General features: G+C 32.3%; 1 protein-coding gene across 1 annotated transcript in view; it reads right to left on the minus strand.

Moving 5' to 3' along the window:
* The window catches only part of LOC107064037 (uncharacterized), a 50594-nt gene extending 37704 nt beyond the window's left edge, over positions 1-12890 (minus strand). Inside the window, 2 exon segments of the mRNA XM_089178143.1 lie at positions 10607-10867; positions 12750-12890. Of these exon segments, the coding sequence (XP_089034269.1) occupies positions 10607-10865 (259 nt within the window). The 5' untranslated portion in view covers positions 10866-10867; positions 12750-12890.
* Positions 12891-17829: the final 4939 nt, after the last annotated feature.

Consider the following 17829-nt stretch of genomic DNA (forward strand, 5'->3'; position numbering starts at 1 on the left):
ATAAGATGGACTGACATAAAACGAAATAGATTTTTAACAAAGTTTGAGAAAAATGGTTAAAAAGGGTTTTTAGTGACGATAGATACAAAAAATAAATAAAGATAAAGATAATGAGATAGAAAGAGTAAGAGAAAGAGAGAGTGTCGGTGAACCATGAATTGAAGGTAACGTGACCTGTTCCTAGAATTCATACTTATCTGAATTACTTAGGCTTCTTGCGAGCACTCAGTGTTCACGTTTTAAAGCGTGACGCGTATCGATTTAACGAGGAGAACCCTTGCTCTCTCAAATTTCGAATGACTAATCGCAAGCTCAAACGAAAGAACGAACGAACGAACGAACGAACAAGTATCGTCCAATCCTCGACCTTGTTTCGTCATTCGAGTACACAGGTAATTATTTCCTTTCAAAAAATATTCTAAACAATAGTTATACGAATTATCGAATAACAACTAAAGAAGAGAATATTATTATTATTATTTTATATAATATTAGGATATGTAAAGCAAAAGCTCTCGTGTGTTTTAAAATTAATATCTCCAAAGTAAATTTTATTAAAAAAAACAAAAACAAAAAAAAACAATCCGTTTTTTGATTTACTCTAATATTATTTTTCGATAAAGATTTTGAAGAAAATAAAAAATTAAAAAAAATATATATATATAAATTAGATCGATAATTGGAGAAAAAATTAAAAAATTCGATCGGTCGATTATTATAATCATTGTAAGGTAGATATATATATATATTCGGAGTATCGTTCTTCTTATGTTAGAGGTCAGGTTCAAGAACGAGGTAGTAGAGAAACGAAGTCTCGCGAACTGGAAGAGAACACGAGCGAGTTTCTTTCTCGTCGTCGGTCTCTGCCGAATGCCACGATAAAATTAGACGCGCTATATTCAGTGTTGCACATACGGTGAAACTTGCCACGATGTGAAAGACCCGAGAAGAAGACTCCTCCTTCTCCTACTCCTCCTCCTCCTCCTCTTTATCCTCGATACTCGCTCGCATTTCTCTTATCTCGTAAAATGAACTTGAAATTTTTCTACCAACAAATTATCGAATATAAATTTACATTATTATTTTTTTTTTTTTTTTCATATCCACATCCCGATTATTAATATAATATAATATTTCATAAACTTTTGGATAGAAGATAATTAACCTTGTACATATAAGGTGCTCTTTTAATTATATCTTTATTTTTAAAAAATACATTTAAAAGATTTGTCGAATAAAATATTTTCGATCGAATTTGCTAATATTTCTTTTTTCTCCTATCATCTTTAATTATTTCCTATTATTGAATAATATAATATTCCTTAAACGAGGGAGAGAGTGAGAGAGTACCAACTAGCTTTAGGGTCGTGGATAATTAGCGTTGTACAGGGCACTCTCGTTGAATTATGCAACCGCGACATATCCGCCCACTTGCTTCCACGAGTACTTCGAACTTCTCTCTATTTCTCTCTCTCTTTCTCTCTAGTTCTCTTTCCTTGTCTCTGTTTCTCTCTCTCTCTCTCTCTCTCTCTCTTACTTATAGAAAATAAAAAAATAAGAAGAGAATACACCTACGAACTTCAGAAAAGGGGATTGCTATCGCACTGGTCGAGAGGAACGTAAAACGACGTCTTCCGCTCGACATTGTACAATATTTCGCACGAGCCTATTGAAAAAAAAAAAACAACAAAAATCCTTCTCTTTCAGTCTCGATAATAGAACGTAAAGAAATAAATAAAAAAAAAAAAAAAAAAGAAAAAGTTAAAGAATTTATTTATCATTGGTTAAACATTATACTAGTGTTAGTTTGGCTAGCAGATTAATATTGGCATCGTGTAACTCCAACTTTACCGATGGATCCCCCACGTCCTCAATCATGATTCATGCCGACAAGTATGCCTCTTCCTACCTTGCTTGTATGTTGTATACACATACGTAAGTATGTATATACATGTATGTATTATAAACGTATGGCTCTTCCACTCGCATAACGCATGATATTTCGTTCGGGCAAATGTGATACACAGTGAATGTTTTTCCCTTTTGTTTTATTTTTTTTCATTCCTAACTCGATTCGAAGATTTGCACAAATTTGTTTGATAAAAAGGTCTAAATGTTCGCAATCTTATTTTTACGTTTATTATTTTCTTTCTATACAAATTATAAATTAGTTGAAATATAAATTATTATAATATCTCTTCCTTCCCCCCACAACCTCCCTCCCATATATATATATATATATATAGTCGTAGGTGTTAGACTATGAGTCAGCCAAAAAGTTGTCCAGCCAACTAGCAGCAGATCGTTTGCATTGTGCTCACGGAACATCTTGGGCACGCAAACGAAAAGGGACTGTCTCCACCGATGCTGACGCACACGATTTAAATATTCTACAAGTTCATCATTTACCTCTAACTCTCTCTCTCTCTCTCTCTCTCATTCATTTCCCCCCACTCTATCTCTTTTCTTTTATTTATACAATGTCAAATTAAAATTCGTTTACGCGAAAGGGAAAGTACTTCTTTTTTAGAGATCGTGCTTTTATTATGTTCTTATATTGCATTTCCCAATGCCCCATTCAACGACAAATTAGATATTCGTTGAAACAATCCAAAAGAGGAAATAATACATGTTACTAAATTTATAACGCGACTGCGTGTTACACGCGAAACTTAGCAAAGGGTTAATTAAAGACTTCGGTTGATCGTCTCTGGTGTGAGTTTTATCATGGAAAAAAAAAATAATCTATCGATATACGTGTCGGTAATTATGACATATGAATATATAGTTAAAAAGAAAATTGTATACATTTTTTTTTTTTCATTTATATTATATATAAAAATTATTTATACGATATATAGAAATAAAATGTATCAAAATGTAACCTTCTAGTTAATGATCATTATGTTTTCTAAAGTATCAAAAATACTTGCAAAATAAAAAAATAAAAAAGAATAATTTGTAAAATAAAGAATATTATTTAATTATTTTTAATTATACTTATTTATTTAACACATAAAATAAATGTTTGCAATTATTTGTTTTACTCCGTTATTATAAAATAACCAGCGCACATGAATATATGTGAAGAAAAAAAGAGAAGGAAAAAGAAAAAGAAAGAAAAGTAGGAACCAAGGAAAAAAAAAGAGAGAGAAAGAGAGTATATATATATATATATATAATATGTGGAGAAGTGCACTTCGATCGAGTATCGTACAAAACCGTCTTCTAGTGTACATCTTGAAATCGAACCGTCCGATCTCACGTTACACGGGCTATTGTGCGGTCTTATTGGACTTCGCGGTGTTCTCTCTCCGTTCACCTTTCCTTGGGATCTATAGTATACGTGATACCCTCAAGAATATAAAAAGATAGATAAAGAAATAGAGAAAGGGAAAGAAAGAGAGAGAGAGAGAGAGAGAGAGAGAATTCAAGGGAACATTGCTTTTATAAAAGGACATTTAATTTTTTCAAAAGATTTTCTCTGATATATCTCACTTATAATATTTTATTATCACTATTCGAAAATTGAACTATTCGTGATAGAAAATTTTAAAATAGGTCAATTCTAGGTGTACTTAGATATAACCCTTCTAAAAAGGGAATATTATGCTCTTTCTAAGGAATCTAAAAATGAGTTGAAAGGAAAAATCATTTTTAATTGAGAATTGAGAGTGATCATAATGATCACTTAAAAAGTCAATGAATATCATAAATACAAAATATATCTCATTTAAATCAGTAAACTTACGAAATTTCTAAGTTTCTGACCTAGAAAATTTCTCTCAAATGGGGAGATGGGGAAGAAAATGAGGTATCTAGGGCAATGATGCGATTGTCTTCTGATCCGTAACGCATGACCTTGGTTAGCATGCAACTTTGGTTTCCCTTATTTTCTAGCTCAACCAACCCTACTACTTCTCTAGTTTGCAGTCTCTGTTAATAGGACCACTCATTCACTTTCCTCTTCTCTTTCTCTTTTTCTTTAGAAGGGGAGAGGGCGGCGGAGACCCGAACCCCAAAACCGGAAACATTTAAAGTGTCGTTTAAGTTATAAACAATGGAAACAAAACAAACAAAAAAGAGAAAAATGACGAAATGACATTTATACTTAAACCACGATTTTTCCCTACGAACCAACACAAGCAGATGGATTATTGATCGAAATTCTGAGGACTGCGGGAACGTGACCGTAGGCAAGTACCAACGTGCGCATGCCGCATCCAACCTATGAAACCTCTTTCCCTCTCAGCCCTATAAAAGCACCCTTTTCCTCCCTTCAGGCGCCACCTCAACGACGTACCTCATCTCCCCTGTCCTTTCTGACCTTCCCTCACCCTTTCCTATCCTCAGGGATATCCTCAAAGAAGGTCGTCTATCTGAAAAAACGACCATTTCATATTTCAACAACCTAATCCCTACCCCCCTCCCTTACCCATTCAATTCTATTCGCAAGAAATTAGAATGTGACTTTTGAATGAAACTTCGATGATAAGGTATAGATAGGGCAGAGTGGAAATTAGTTTTTTTTTTCTTTCTCACTCTCTAATGAAAACTTTTGTTCCATTATGTATTTAGTATTCACAATAAAAGTATTTAATTATTTCAATTTTCTGTCTTTGCTTATTTTTAAACACGATTTAAGTTTCACTTTCCTATTCTTCTTTCTCTTTATTTCGCCAACTCAATTTCATCTTAAGCCCTTAAAAAATTATATGATATCATAATATTATTTTAGGTAATATATATATATATATATATATATATATATATATATATATATATATTTATGTATATAATACTAGACTTTTTCTTGAAATGAATGTATATAGTACTCTGTTATATTCTTTGTTACATTAATTTGGCCAATTTGTATTCTATCCAGTTTATAAGATCTATTGTTTAATTTCTTTCAAAAAAAAAAGGAACAAAAAAAAAGAAATCATCCATTAAAGGATTGAATCTTCTTTTATTATATTTTTTTTCTTTCTTTTCTTTTCAAAATTTGAAGAAAGAAATAAATTGCCCGAATGATATTATTCTTTTTCAAATATCAAAATAATTCGAGTTTTCTTATACCTGTATAATATAATCCTCGACATTTTTATGTTTGAAATACGATGCAATTTTTTCGTCTAAATTGTTCATTTCTTTTTATCACAAATCATTCAAATTAAATCAAATTAATTTTATCGTGGAAAATAATAAATAATAGATAATTATGAAACAAAATATAAATCGTTATCGAAATTATTTTTGGCTGAACAACTACGATAAGTGTAATAAAAGGAAAATAAAAGAAGGAAATAAAACGGATAATTGAAATGAAACAGTTTATATATACCGGCGCAATGTCCGTAAAATGAAATTATTTAGCTAGCACAAATTGGTGACGGTGAATTCTCGCTTAATTAAGTTCTCGCTGTACGTCCTGTTGCCATTGGTTAATTGCAGTCAAGTATTGACATAAATCAGACGAGGGATTTCAAATTCTGTAACCTTCTTCTCCCCCCTCCCACCGCCCGATGCCGCCGCCGCCGCCGCCGTCGCATGAAGTTTAACAAAGTTATTATATATATTTACATACACGTGCGTATGCAAAAAGAAATTATTAATTAACAAAAGGTGTATGATAAAAATAAAAAAATTACACAATCAATGGTAAATAATTTTTTATAAAAATAGCAAACGGCTAACCAAATTTTCTCACGGTAGGATAACCTGAGTCATTGAAATCGATCGAAATGAAGAAGAAGAAGAAGAAGACCCTATATGATTTATTAATATTCAACTTTGAGAATAAATGCAAACCCCTAGAAATAGAATAAAAATAAGGTTAGACGAAGATGATTGATCGATTTCGGATAGAAAGAAAAAGAAACGAGAAATCGTGTGGACAATTTATTTCGTAAGTTTATTCCTTTTTGTCGAAATTTTTCAAACTCTAATTATAGTGTTAAATCAAGCTTTAACACACGAAGATGAGCAAGCATTGACCTATTGGTATTTCGGTGAGTCGATAATTCAAACATTGTCGAGAGTATACTATGTAGTCTTGCACGTGAATGTGTAACAAAATATATATATATATATATATACTTTTGCGATCATTCGTGTATATAAGTATGTAAGCATACATCAACATACGTATGTTTTATACCTAAGATACATAATACACTTTGCGATACTTAAATATACGTATACGTATACGTATATGTACATATACAAATGTACAAACACACTTGTAACATGGTTTACATATCGATGGGAGTCGTGTTTGCTTTGACGAACAATCAGGTGGTATTTGGAAGCGATGACCTCCGAAGCACGATGTGAAAATACGACCTATCGATTATCTCGCAAATAGAACGATGTCTCTTTTTTTGCTATATCCATATATCATTTGTGCACCTTTCTATGGGTATCATTTCGACGTATAATAGCAAAAAATTATATTCAAAAATGTTCGAAACCCTATACTTTTTAAACCATGAACAAAAAAGAACATTTTCTTTTTCATTAATTATTCTACTATATATATATATAGTATGTATATATATGTAATACATATGTATATACATACAAACATACATATGCATGCATATGGTAATATTAACGAGTACGAATATTAAACCACGCCCATGTTCCTTATACAAATTCAGATGCGTGCTATTGAACCATACGATTACCACCCTTCTGTTCTTCATTCGTACCCTTCTTTCCCTTTTCCCTTATTTTCCCGGAATACTAAGTAGTTGGCCCGTGGAAACGTAAAAATAAAAAAATAAAAAAACAGAAGGAAGGAAGAAACAAACCAGGAAGACTTAACCCTTCATTTGAAATCCGCAAAATTTTTGTAAAAAAAAACAAAAAATAAATAAATACAAAAATGAACAAAATAAAATGCTATTTTACCAATAACCTTTTCTCTAGTGTTAAGAAAATTTATTATGTCATATAAATATATACATATATATCTAGTCGCGAATGTTTTTCGATCCAACAACCTACGTCCTCCTTTACGCCCACGAATTGCGTGTCGTGGTGGAGTGTTCCGAGAAAAAAAAAGAAAAAAACAGTAACGCGAATAAATCTAACACGTGCAAAAAGGAATAAGAGAGACAGAGAGAGAAAGAGAGAGAGAAATAAAGAAATAGATAGAAACGAAATTATGGTGAGAATTTTAAAAGTCCAAATAAGAATTTATTACGCTAGTTGGTATGAAATATGTAACGATCAAGTTGACCGTAAATCGAAGGAGATAGTTTCTAGATAGACATTTTCAAAAGTAGATAGATAGAGAGAGAGAGAGAGAGAGAATAAATGTAACAAGATATAAGGGAGGAGTAGTATTAGAAAGGGTGGGGATTGTAAGTCGGAAGTGGTCGGCATGGATACACATACATAAATATATAAATACATACATACTTATATATGTGTATATACGTACATACATACATACATGGATACATGCATGCATACATTTACCGCATACATATATATATATATACAGGAGTGGAATAGAATCGGTGTAAAAAGGGAGGGTAAAGAAGTTCCACGAAAAGTGCACGTCCGAGCTCTATAAATATAAACAGGCATTTAAAGCCTGCAACCCTTCTGTCTGTCGCAACGGTAGGAGACAAACACACACACCCACTCGTATTCTTCTATATGTATAAGATATATATATATATATATATATATGTATGTAAGTATGTATGTATGCACGCACTTACATACTTACATATATACACATGTCTCGTCTACTCGCGTGCCCGTAACTTTAAAGATCAAACCCTCCTTTGGTTCGTTTGCCTATCGATTGATTTTTTTCTTCTTTTTTTTTTTTTTTTTTTTTTTATTACTTCAGACCTATTATTTTTTTTTTTTCAAAGTGCAAACAATAATGATACATTTATGTAAAATTGAAATAATTTTTCCTTTCTTCTAATTTTCCTTCAGCTTTGTATGTAACTTCTTAGTCACCTACTTATATTTGTATTATAATTGTAATATATATTATTATATATAAAAATATATATCGTATATATAAAAAAATAATATAAAATCCCTATTATATTAGTTAAATTTTATTTTATTTTTTATTATAATATATATGTATAAAAATAAATAATTAACTCATATTTCAAGATCAGTATTTGTCAAGTATAAATTACACTGTTAATAGAATATATATATATGCATTTTATAACTTTCAAATTTTTTTTTAAATATGACTAAAGTAAATTGGTTTATAGAGGGTTAATACGAATAGGAGAAGAATGTGTCGAGTGAAATAGAGTGAAGTCATCGCCAGAATCACCGTTTCTCGCACACTCATCTTTTCTCTCCTCTTCTCGCGTTCATTCTTGTTCATTCTTGTTCATCGTTTCTCCGTCCCTCTTTTAACGCTAAATTTACCCGCAAAAAAAAAAAAATATATAGATACGACGACACTCAATGTGAAAAAAAAAACTTACGACGACGACTTATGTACTTGTACCATCAGCGTTCAAATCGAAATCAAGTAAAAGACGAAAAGGGGAGAGAAAGAAAGAAAGAAAGAGAAACAAAAACTGTACGTACATTTTTACGAAGTTATTTTCATCCCCTTTTCTTAACCCTTTCCCTTTATCCTCTCTTTTGACTTTTTTTATTTTCTACAAAATTTTTATCGCGAAGAATAGAAAAACTGCGGTTCCTCCAAGACAAACATTATTGAAAATTGCATTGTTATTTTAACAAAATTGTTATACATTAATAATAATTTGTGTATATAACATAAAAAAAAAAAATATATATATTTATATATATAATTATATTTATACGTTAAATCTCCTGTAATTTTTGTGTTTTTCTCTAGAAAGAAATAATAAATTCATATTCGAAGAATTATATTTTGTTAAATATAATAATAAACGAGTATAGAGAGAATTTACCAATATAAACAAAATATTTTTCTATATAAACAATTTATTTTGTTTATTTTTACAAACATTCATATACGTTACGAATATTTAAACTGTCGTTTAAAGTGACTCGAAAATTATATTTTCTACAAAAAAGAAACACATAAAAGGTATTATTTATAATATGTCTCTTATTATTGAGAAAAATTTAACAATTTTCGATCAATAAGTTTAAATTCAACGACTATGAAAAAAAAAAAAGACAATTAACGATAACGTATCTATACTTCAATACATAATCATCTTTATCCCTCCAGGTTTCCTGTTTTTCTTTTGATAAAAAAAAAATGAATTATCGTTTATACCAATAAGAATTCGCATAATTATCAATTATCGATTTCTTTTTTTTAAATTTCAATGCTAATGGAAGATAATTTTCTATAAAAATGCAAATCCATATATATATATATATATATAGAACGAGAGAAGAAAAAAAAAACAAATAAAAGTATATATGTATACGAGTAAAAAGAAACCTGAATATTTTCTTTACGTTCTCTTAGAAAAGGAAAAGGATTTCGATCCTTTGAGAAAAAAAAGGAAAAGAATCAAATTGACTTATAAGAATCGTCGCTGGCGCAATGCGGAAAGCTCGAATACTCATTCCTTCTCGCTCTCTTTCTCTCTCTCTCTCTCTCTTTCTCATTCTCATATTCTCCCTCTTCAACCCCTCTTTTTGTCACGTTTTATCACAAACGTCAATCCGACGCATACACTTTTTTATCGTATAAAATAGATAAATTTTCTTTACCAAGATGGCAAATTTAGATAACAATAACAAATGTGAATTTATTGATTATCAGATAAAACGATCGTTTCTATGTTCCTAACTCGGTTAAATCCGATTAACGATATATGAATTGGCATAATTAACTCTGTTACTGTAATCTCAAATGTAATTTCAAATAATGTGATATATCTAACGATTATGATGTTATAGAACGGAAAAAAAAAGAAAAACATTAAAATTTATTTATATTAGACAATTGGCAGATGCTATTTATATTTCTTTAGACAGTGTAATGTCCCGCATAGCAACAAGGTTATCGCGAAGTAGTTTGAGTAAGCTTCGTCGATAAGTCGGAAGAAAGAACCCACGCGTACGTTCATCGAATGCAGAAAGGACCGTTAGATCCCCGTACATAAACGGAAAGTCGTACGACACATATATGAGATACGTATATATATATATATATATATAGTTAAATCTTCATTTTTAAATTACAACATCGCGTGTCTGTCATTACAATTGATTTAAGTTATATCTTTTACTATGTTTTAATAATGTATTATATTACCGTATATTACCGTTATCAATTATATATTTCCCAATAATAAATCTTTTATTCTGGTATTAAATAGGTACGTAAAATATGCTGATAATTTCATTCATTTAATATTCTAATAATAATAATAATAATAATAATAATAATAATAATAAAGAATAAATAATGATTAAAGTATTTATCATCGACGTGATCCGAGAAAACAATAGCTCGAATAATTGAATAATAATCGATTTTATAATTTTATCAAAGATACGATGTTTTAATAGAAAATTTTGATAATTCAGATTTAAAAGATTTATTAATTTATTTAAAAAATAAAATATATTAAACAACTGTGATAGTACGTACCTTTGGCAAGACGATTGAAAATAAGATCCTTATGTTGTGCGATATGGGGTTCGGGAAGCACCACAAGTAGGTAGCAACCACTTAAGGGTGATGGTGGTGGATGTTGTTGCTGCTGTGATCCTGGAGGCACTGCACTGCTTGTTATCGGTGTACTCGGTGTTGCATTTTGTTCGGCATTTGTGGAAGGTATTATTGCAGATTGTCCTCCCCCTCCTCCTCCTCCTCCTCCCCCCTCCCCAGCGGGATCCGCTGTACTCATAGCTGAAAAAGAAATCAATTGATTGTAGACAATTCGTTTATAAATAAATCGAAAAATAATAAATAATCGAAACAGGTAGTGAATGAAATTTATTACGTTTCTACACTACCCCTATTTCTATTTAAATGATTTCTCGAACGAATTCATTCAACTCAACAAATGGAACAATTTTATTTCAAATGGGACGTTTGTAAAAGCTCAAAGTTAATATTTATTAATGGAAATGTCATCATTCATTTCTCAAACTCGTCATTTACCTCTTTTATTTCCTTTCTATTCGTTTCCAATCAGAGTCTCGGAATTAAACTGACACTGCTTCTAACGAGCAAATAAGCAGACGTCCAGGGGGAAGAAAAGACGAATTAGTCGATAAAACTTGCGATAAAACTGCTCGTAAAACGGCAAAGTTTATTCACCGATAAGACCTCTTTCCTCTTTCTTGCTTAGATCAAAGGATCTCAGACAGAAATATAACGAGTGAAGCCGTTGAGGAAGAGAAGAGAGAGTGTAACTTTTCCCTTTCACGGGACCTACAAGTTGGCGCAGTGGTAATTCACCCCTCAATATTGACTGTGGCTCACTCTGGCGAGCATTACTATATTACTTGGTACACGCCTGATACTGCTGGTTATACGTTTTATAGGTTAGACATTCTCTTTCCCTTATACCGGCATAATTGAAAAAAAAAAATACTTATATCGAGAAATGAAAAAAAGAAAAACTTCAGGTATATACTATAAAAAGTATATGAATTCTATAAACGAAAAGAAAAAGAAAATATTCTAATGATTATTTAAAGAATTTCATGAAAGATGTAAAATAGTTGTTAGTCGCGTCAGCTATAACTTCTCGGTTAAGCCGAACACCAATGAGGTTCCATCGAAACCTTACGAAAAGGCTCAACCTTTACACGAACGGATACCCGAAGAAAGAATTAGTCTTAATGAATCTGAATAAGAATTGACATTCTAGTTAACCTACCCGAGTCTCTCACTATTTGCTATCGATACTATTAAATAGGCTAAGTAAATCCTCACTTTTTAAACAATTATTAAAATGAGATATTTCTTCAGGCTATTCGACTGATGATATCGGCACACGGCATTGCGCAGGATTTACGTGAGACTCTAGCAAGGAGAAAGAGTTTCGAGGAGTAGGTCCTATCGAGCCAATGCGCAGGATCCAAGCCGGTTCTCGGCAGGTTAGATCATTGATCCAAATTCTGACTGTGAGTATCATAATATTAACAGGGCCAGAAAAAGCTCTCGATTATTCACCTTCTCTGTCTATCTACTGTCTGTTCGGTACCTATCTCTCTTTTTCTAATTCTTTTTTTCTTGGAATAAATCAAATGAAGAAATGAAATGTAGATTTTGTTTAATATAACTAACAAAAAATCACTGCTACGTGGGAACAAATAAATAATTGATTATAATACTTCGATATAGTAAATAATACACGATTGGAACTTGATCATTTTACGTTAACGTCTGAAGAAATAGTTCTATTATACGTTCAATCGGATTTGGTAGCAAAAAAGAAATTCTATCGAGAATCACCACCGCAGTGCACACCCACCACCGACAACCCCTCCCTTTAAACGCAATCCAGACGCAATTCATATGTAACCTTTCGATAAAATCCATACGACCTATTCGCCAGGGGGAGGAGAAGAATTTCCTCCATAAGATAACCGAAAAAAATAATAATAAACTTTAATTAACACTTTTTTCCTCTTTCATTTTTTTTTCTCTTTTTCTTGACCTACGTCTTTTGATCTTCGTGTATCTATACAACATACACTCCCTAAGATTATTCAACAACACAGCACGCAAAATGATGATTGTAATGGATCTATACACAAAATAATTAAAATCCACTCACCTCAGTCACGTATCGCTCCTCCTTAATTCCAGGTTACCCGATGTATCCTGGAAGGTACTTCCTTCCAAAACAAAATATGAAATTACCACGATGACAATTAGAAACGACAAGGATTATTCAGGATCAGAAGCACCAGCTTCTTATTCTTCTTCTTCTTCGATCGATCCTTACTTTTTGACGTTTGACAAGCCGTCGTTGTCTGTGCGAAGTGTAGAGACGTCAGGTGGCGCGAACGCGGGTCTCCTCTCTTCGTGTTGCACACGATTCCGTGCGTATATTATAATACGTATCTGTCTCTCTCTCTCTCTCTATGTTTGCTGCTATCTGCTGTCTATATATGTATATATATGTAGGTATGTTTATACAGAGGAAGGAGAGAGAGAATTTGTGTTCGCGAGACACGAGAGAGAAGATTTTATTCAAATCGCAAAAAAAAAATATATATGTTAAAGAATCTAATTATGCCTTTGGATATCCTCGAATGAACAAGCTTCCCGTTAAACTCCTTCCTTATTATTATCACGATTCTCTCTCGTTCTCTCTTTCTTCCTCTCTCTCTTTCTCTCTTTCTTTCTCGCTAGCTCTCTCTCGTTTTCTATCTGTCCGTCTGTCTGGTCTGCCTCTTATTGTCGATAGCTTGAAAACGTTCGAACCAGCTCGGCAGCAGCTTTCGCGTTCGGGGCTGCCGGCTCTCTAACAGACGCTGCGGCCCCCTGCATCGTCCACACAGTAGCCCCCACTTTTACACCCCGAGAACTAACCCCACCACCGGGCAAGGAAGTACACGATTGGTCGAAGGAACCAGCCGGGTTCCTACCTACACCGTGCGTCGACGCTTTTTACACCAGCCGATCATATAGATACGGTGATATCTCGTAGGCTCGCTCTTTCTCATCTACTACACCAACACTATTATACTATTACTATTAATACTACGATACTATTATTATTACTACTACTACTACTACTACTACTACTACTACTACTACTACTACTACTACTATTACTACTACTGCTGTAACTAAAAGTAATATTCTTCGATGGTAGACTATTAGTGTGCATAAAATTTAAAGTTGGGTACCAAGAATTGGAGAAAGAGTTTGTATGCGTCCAGGAAATGTTACAAAATTATTTGATCGTCTGAGATTGTACTAATTGTTTTTCCATTTAACGTATTAAAGAGACAGAGACAGAGACAGAGACAGAGACAGAGAGAGAGAGAGAGAGAGAGAAAAAGGATTTTGAATTCAAACTCGATATGAATACTTGTCAAACTATTTTCGATATTTTCGCGATAATATTTATTTCAAGGAAATTGGAAATAAAACAAACTTCTGATTTATCACTAATCAAAATTAATTCTTCTTCGCGTAATCTCTCCTCTGTTGGTTGATAAAACGATTCAAGTGTCCCTTGCGGATCAATGAAATATACGTATACGCGCTTTACCACGGTCTCTCTACTGGATAATTATATCAGGTTAAAATTATTCCCCCGGAGACAGTGCCATTACCCTTAAAGATATAGTTCAATTCTGAACGTAGATAAGTATCATTTGTTGTAAAGAAAGAAGCTACAATTTAAAATACGTAAATTTTAATCACGATTGTTGTTACTTACATCACGATATAATCATCATTAATGATTACATATTAATAATATTTGAACAAATTTTTCTAACGGAATTTCGAAAAAAACAAAATTTATATCTCTAATGCAACGAATCTTTAAAATATAATGGAACCCCTTAAAATAGTTCCCTTACGTACGTACGTGGTTGCAATTAATTATGGATCAATTGTAAAGAGACCTCGAGGATCTTAGGAAAAGTTAAATAAAGTGTTCAAAGGCTGAGAAAAGGGATTGGGTTTTGTAAAAGATAAAGTTTTGAAAGACCTTTTTATTGTTCCGAAGATCGATATCTTCGTAAGATATGGGAAAACGAACGAAAAATGTCTCATCAAAACTTTATCGATACTTTTTCCGAATCATCGATTTCGATTACCCCGTTTCCCTTCACCCTTTACCCCTCCCCCTCCCCCTCTCCCGCCCCTATAATATAATTTGTTCGAAGAAAAAAAAATAAAATAAAATAAAATAAAATAATAAAACGGGGGAAAAAAGGAGTCGAAGAAAAAACAAATTATCTCTCACATTAGTCGAGCTGTAAAATAGAGAAAGAAAATTCTCGCGAACGTAAGACGAACGTGCCGACGTTATGGCTATTTGTCGCAATGCGGTGAGCCTTGTCTTGCATTGTATAATCCTCTTTTACACTTCACCTTCCGTTCGAAGCATTGACCTCGTGAGTTAAATATCGCGAAATACGCTAAATTGAAATTCGTCAAGCTGAAATAAAGGAAATACGTCTTTTATCGGTTTTATCCTTCGAAAAGCTTCGTCGTTAGAAAATTGCATCATGGATGAACAAATTCTTTTTCCTCTTGTACTTTTATTTCTTCCTCTTCTTCTTCTTCTTCTTCTTCTTCTTCTTCTTGTTTCCTTTTTTTATTTTTATTTTTTATATTTCAATCGGTCAAGCGTAAAGAAAAGAATCAAACAGAATATCAGAGGCCTTAAGGAATTTTTTGAGCACCATGTATGGACGAATACGTGACTGACATATGAACGAGTTAATCTATTCGTTTGATGTACGTAAGACTTCCTGCCTCGGCCAAAATAACCAGCCGTATCGTCCCTCTCCCTCTCCCTTTCTCTCTCTCTCTCTCTCTCTTTCTATCTCATTCTTTTTTTCTATGCAGAAACATATATATTAAGAAAAATAAATACAATCGAAAAATTAACGAATTATTGTTACATATGTTTGAAGACATTTTTGTGTTTGTCTAAAATAAATCATTACTACTGAATCAAACGGAAGACTAATACTACTTGCAAAAATATACCTCGACAAAATACGATACTTATTTTGTTCTTTTTTATCTTTTGGTATCATTATTTTTCTAGAATTTTCTTTTTTATTTTATTTTATTTTATTTTATTATATTTTTGTCCTTTTCTTTTATATTCTATTCAATAACGAATCAATTATTTTACGAAACTTGAATCGTGTGTGTTCCTTAGAAATGTACCGTGTCTTCCTTAGAAATGTATCTAGAATATAGCCTATTACTACTTAATGCGAGGTTGAAAACGAGGAGAAAAAAATAGGTCGTAATTTTGCATTTCTATTTGCGAAATTCTATATCATTTTCTTTTTTCATTTGTTATCTATCCCCTAAGAGATACCCCTTAATAAAATGAAGCATACGATTGTTCTATCTTAATTTTTGATTTCATATGCAATTCTGTATTAATACATTTTTTGTAACATTAAAATTCGGCTGAATAATAGTCTTAAAAAAAAAAAAAAAAAAAAAGAAGAAGACAATTTGAATATGTCGCAGTAAGTGTCCAATTCCGTGATAAAACTGCGAACAGATGATTTCGAATGTCGCGAATAAGAGTGACGTCACGATTAAGGGTCCAATTTTCAATTACGTTGCTCGATTCATCCATCGATCGACCGTATTTCGTTTCGATTGCCGCAGTGTTTTCTCCTGGTGGCTAGTACCGTATTCTCATATCCTAGACCCGTCCCCTCCGCTTCTACGATTTTGACGCGGTGCCGAGGAGGCCGATCGATTTCAACGATAAACATTTCTTCAGTTCTCTTTCCCTAAGTCTTTCCTAGATTTACCAACCACCATTTTTCTCCACAATTTTTTGTTGTTTAATGATGACGATTATCTATAAAAATAGGAAGAAAAAAAAAAGAAACATCTTTGAACTAGTTCAACCCTGATATTCGTTGATTCATTCGAAATAATAATTGTTTAAAATATCGACAACATTTTGACAAGATTTAATTATATTCTACTTCGATTATAATTTATTTTTCTAATAAATAACTCTTGTTAAAAAAAAAAGAAAATAATTAAAATTAATTTAGATATATTTGTATGTGTAAAATTAAAAATATCATATTTTAATCTTCGATATTGTTATCTGGAATAAAATGAAAATCGTAATATAAAATGAAGTATAGGAATTTTTGTCTATTAGAAAGATTTGACGAATAACAAGGGGTGAATGCGCATAGGTGACGGCACTGAACATACTGCGCGGCGCTAGTATTGACCGGCGCCCCATACTAACCGTGTTGAGAACATCTGAAGCTGAAGTATAGCGAAGTTCTCTCTCTATCTCTCTCTCTCTCTTTCCATCTATCTATCTATCTATCTTAATTTCTCTGTTCCTCTTTCATCCTACTTGCAAAGTTAGAGAGACTTGCTCTCATCTTTTGCGAAGGTACAACAACGAGAGACGTCCTCTTAATCCTTGCACGCTCACGCGCACCTGTGCTGTGCGTAGCCCTCATTGAAATAAGGAAGACAAGAGGACTATACTGCTATAACGACGGCTATGACGACTATGACGACGAAAAAAGAACAGAAAGGTGATATATGCATTTCACGCACGTGTCAACCCCTTTCGACGAGACTTACTACCCTCTTCTATGATTTTTTTTTACCCCCCTATAACAGTTGATTGCTAATTTTATTATGTGCTTCTCTCATCTCTCTTTTATTTTTTTTCTCTTATGTATGGATACTATAAGAAAAACAAAAAAAAAAAGGAGAAAAATGTTACAAAATATTATTGCAATAACATTAGGATGAAGAAAATATTCGTGCATTTATTGTGTTGTTTCGGACAGTGCAATTTTTTGTTGAAGTCAATAACATTACTTTATATATACACACAAGTGAAATATTAATTTATAAACTCACGAACTTTTGGTTCATCCTAATAATTATTATAATTTTGTATTGTAATATATCTGTTGTTTTTTTTTTTTTATATTCATTTTCTGTGTTTTCTTTTTTCTTAACTTCCTATTACGCATAGATATAACATGGTCTCCCATCTCTTTCCTTTTTATCAGTCGATCGTTCTTCGATCGAGTCCAGCATACTCGCTACGGCACTGCCCACAACGATCGTTATATCCGCAATGGGATACGACGACGTATTGCAGCACGTATCGGGGAACCTAAAATTTCTCTTCGTCGTCATTA

The sequence above is a fragment of the Polistes dominula genome, unplaced genomic scaffold (assembly GCF_049000335.1).
Source record: "Polistes dominula isolate Pdom_NZ unplaced genomic scaffold, Pdom_raw_medaka contig_77, whole genome shotgun sequence".
In the NCBI taxonomy this organism is placed as follows: domain Eukaryota; kingdom Metazoa; phylum Arthropoda; class Insecta; order Hymenoptera; family Vespidae; genus Polistes; species Polistes dominula.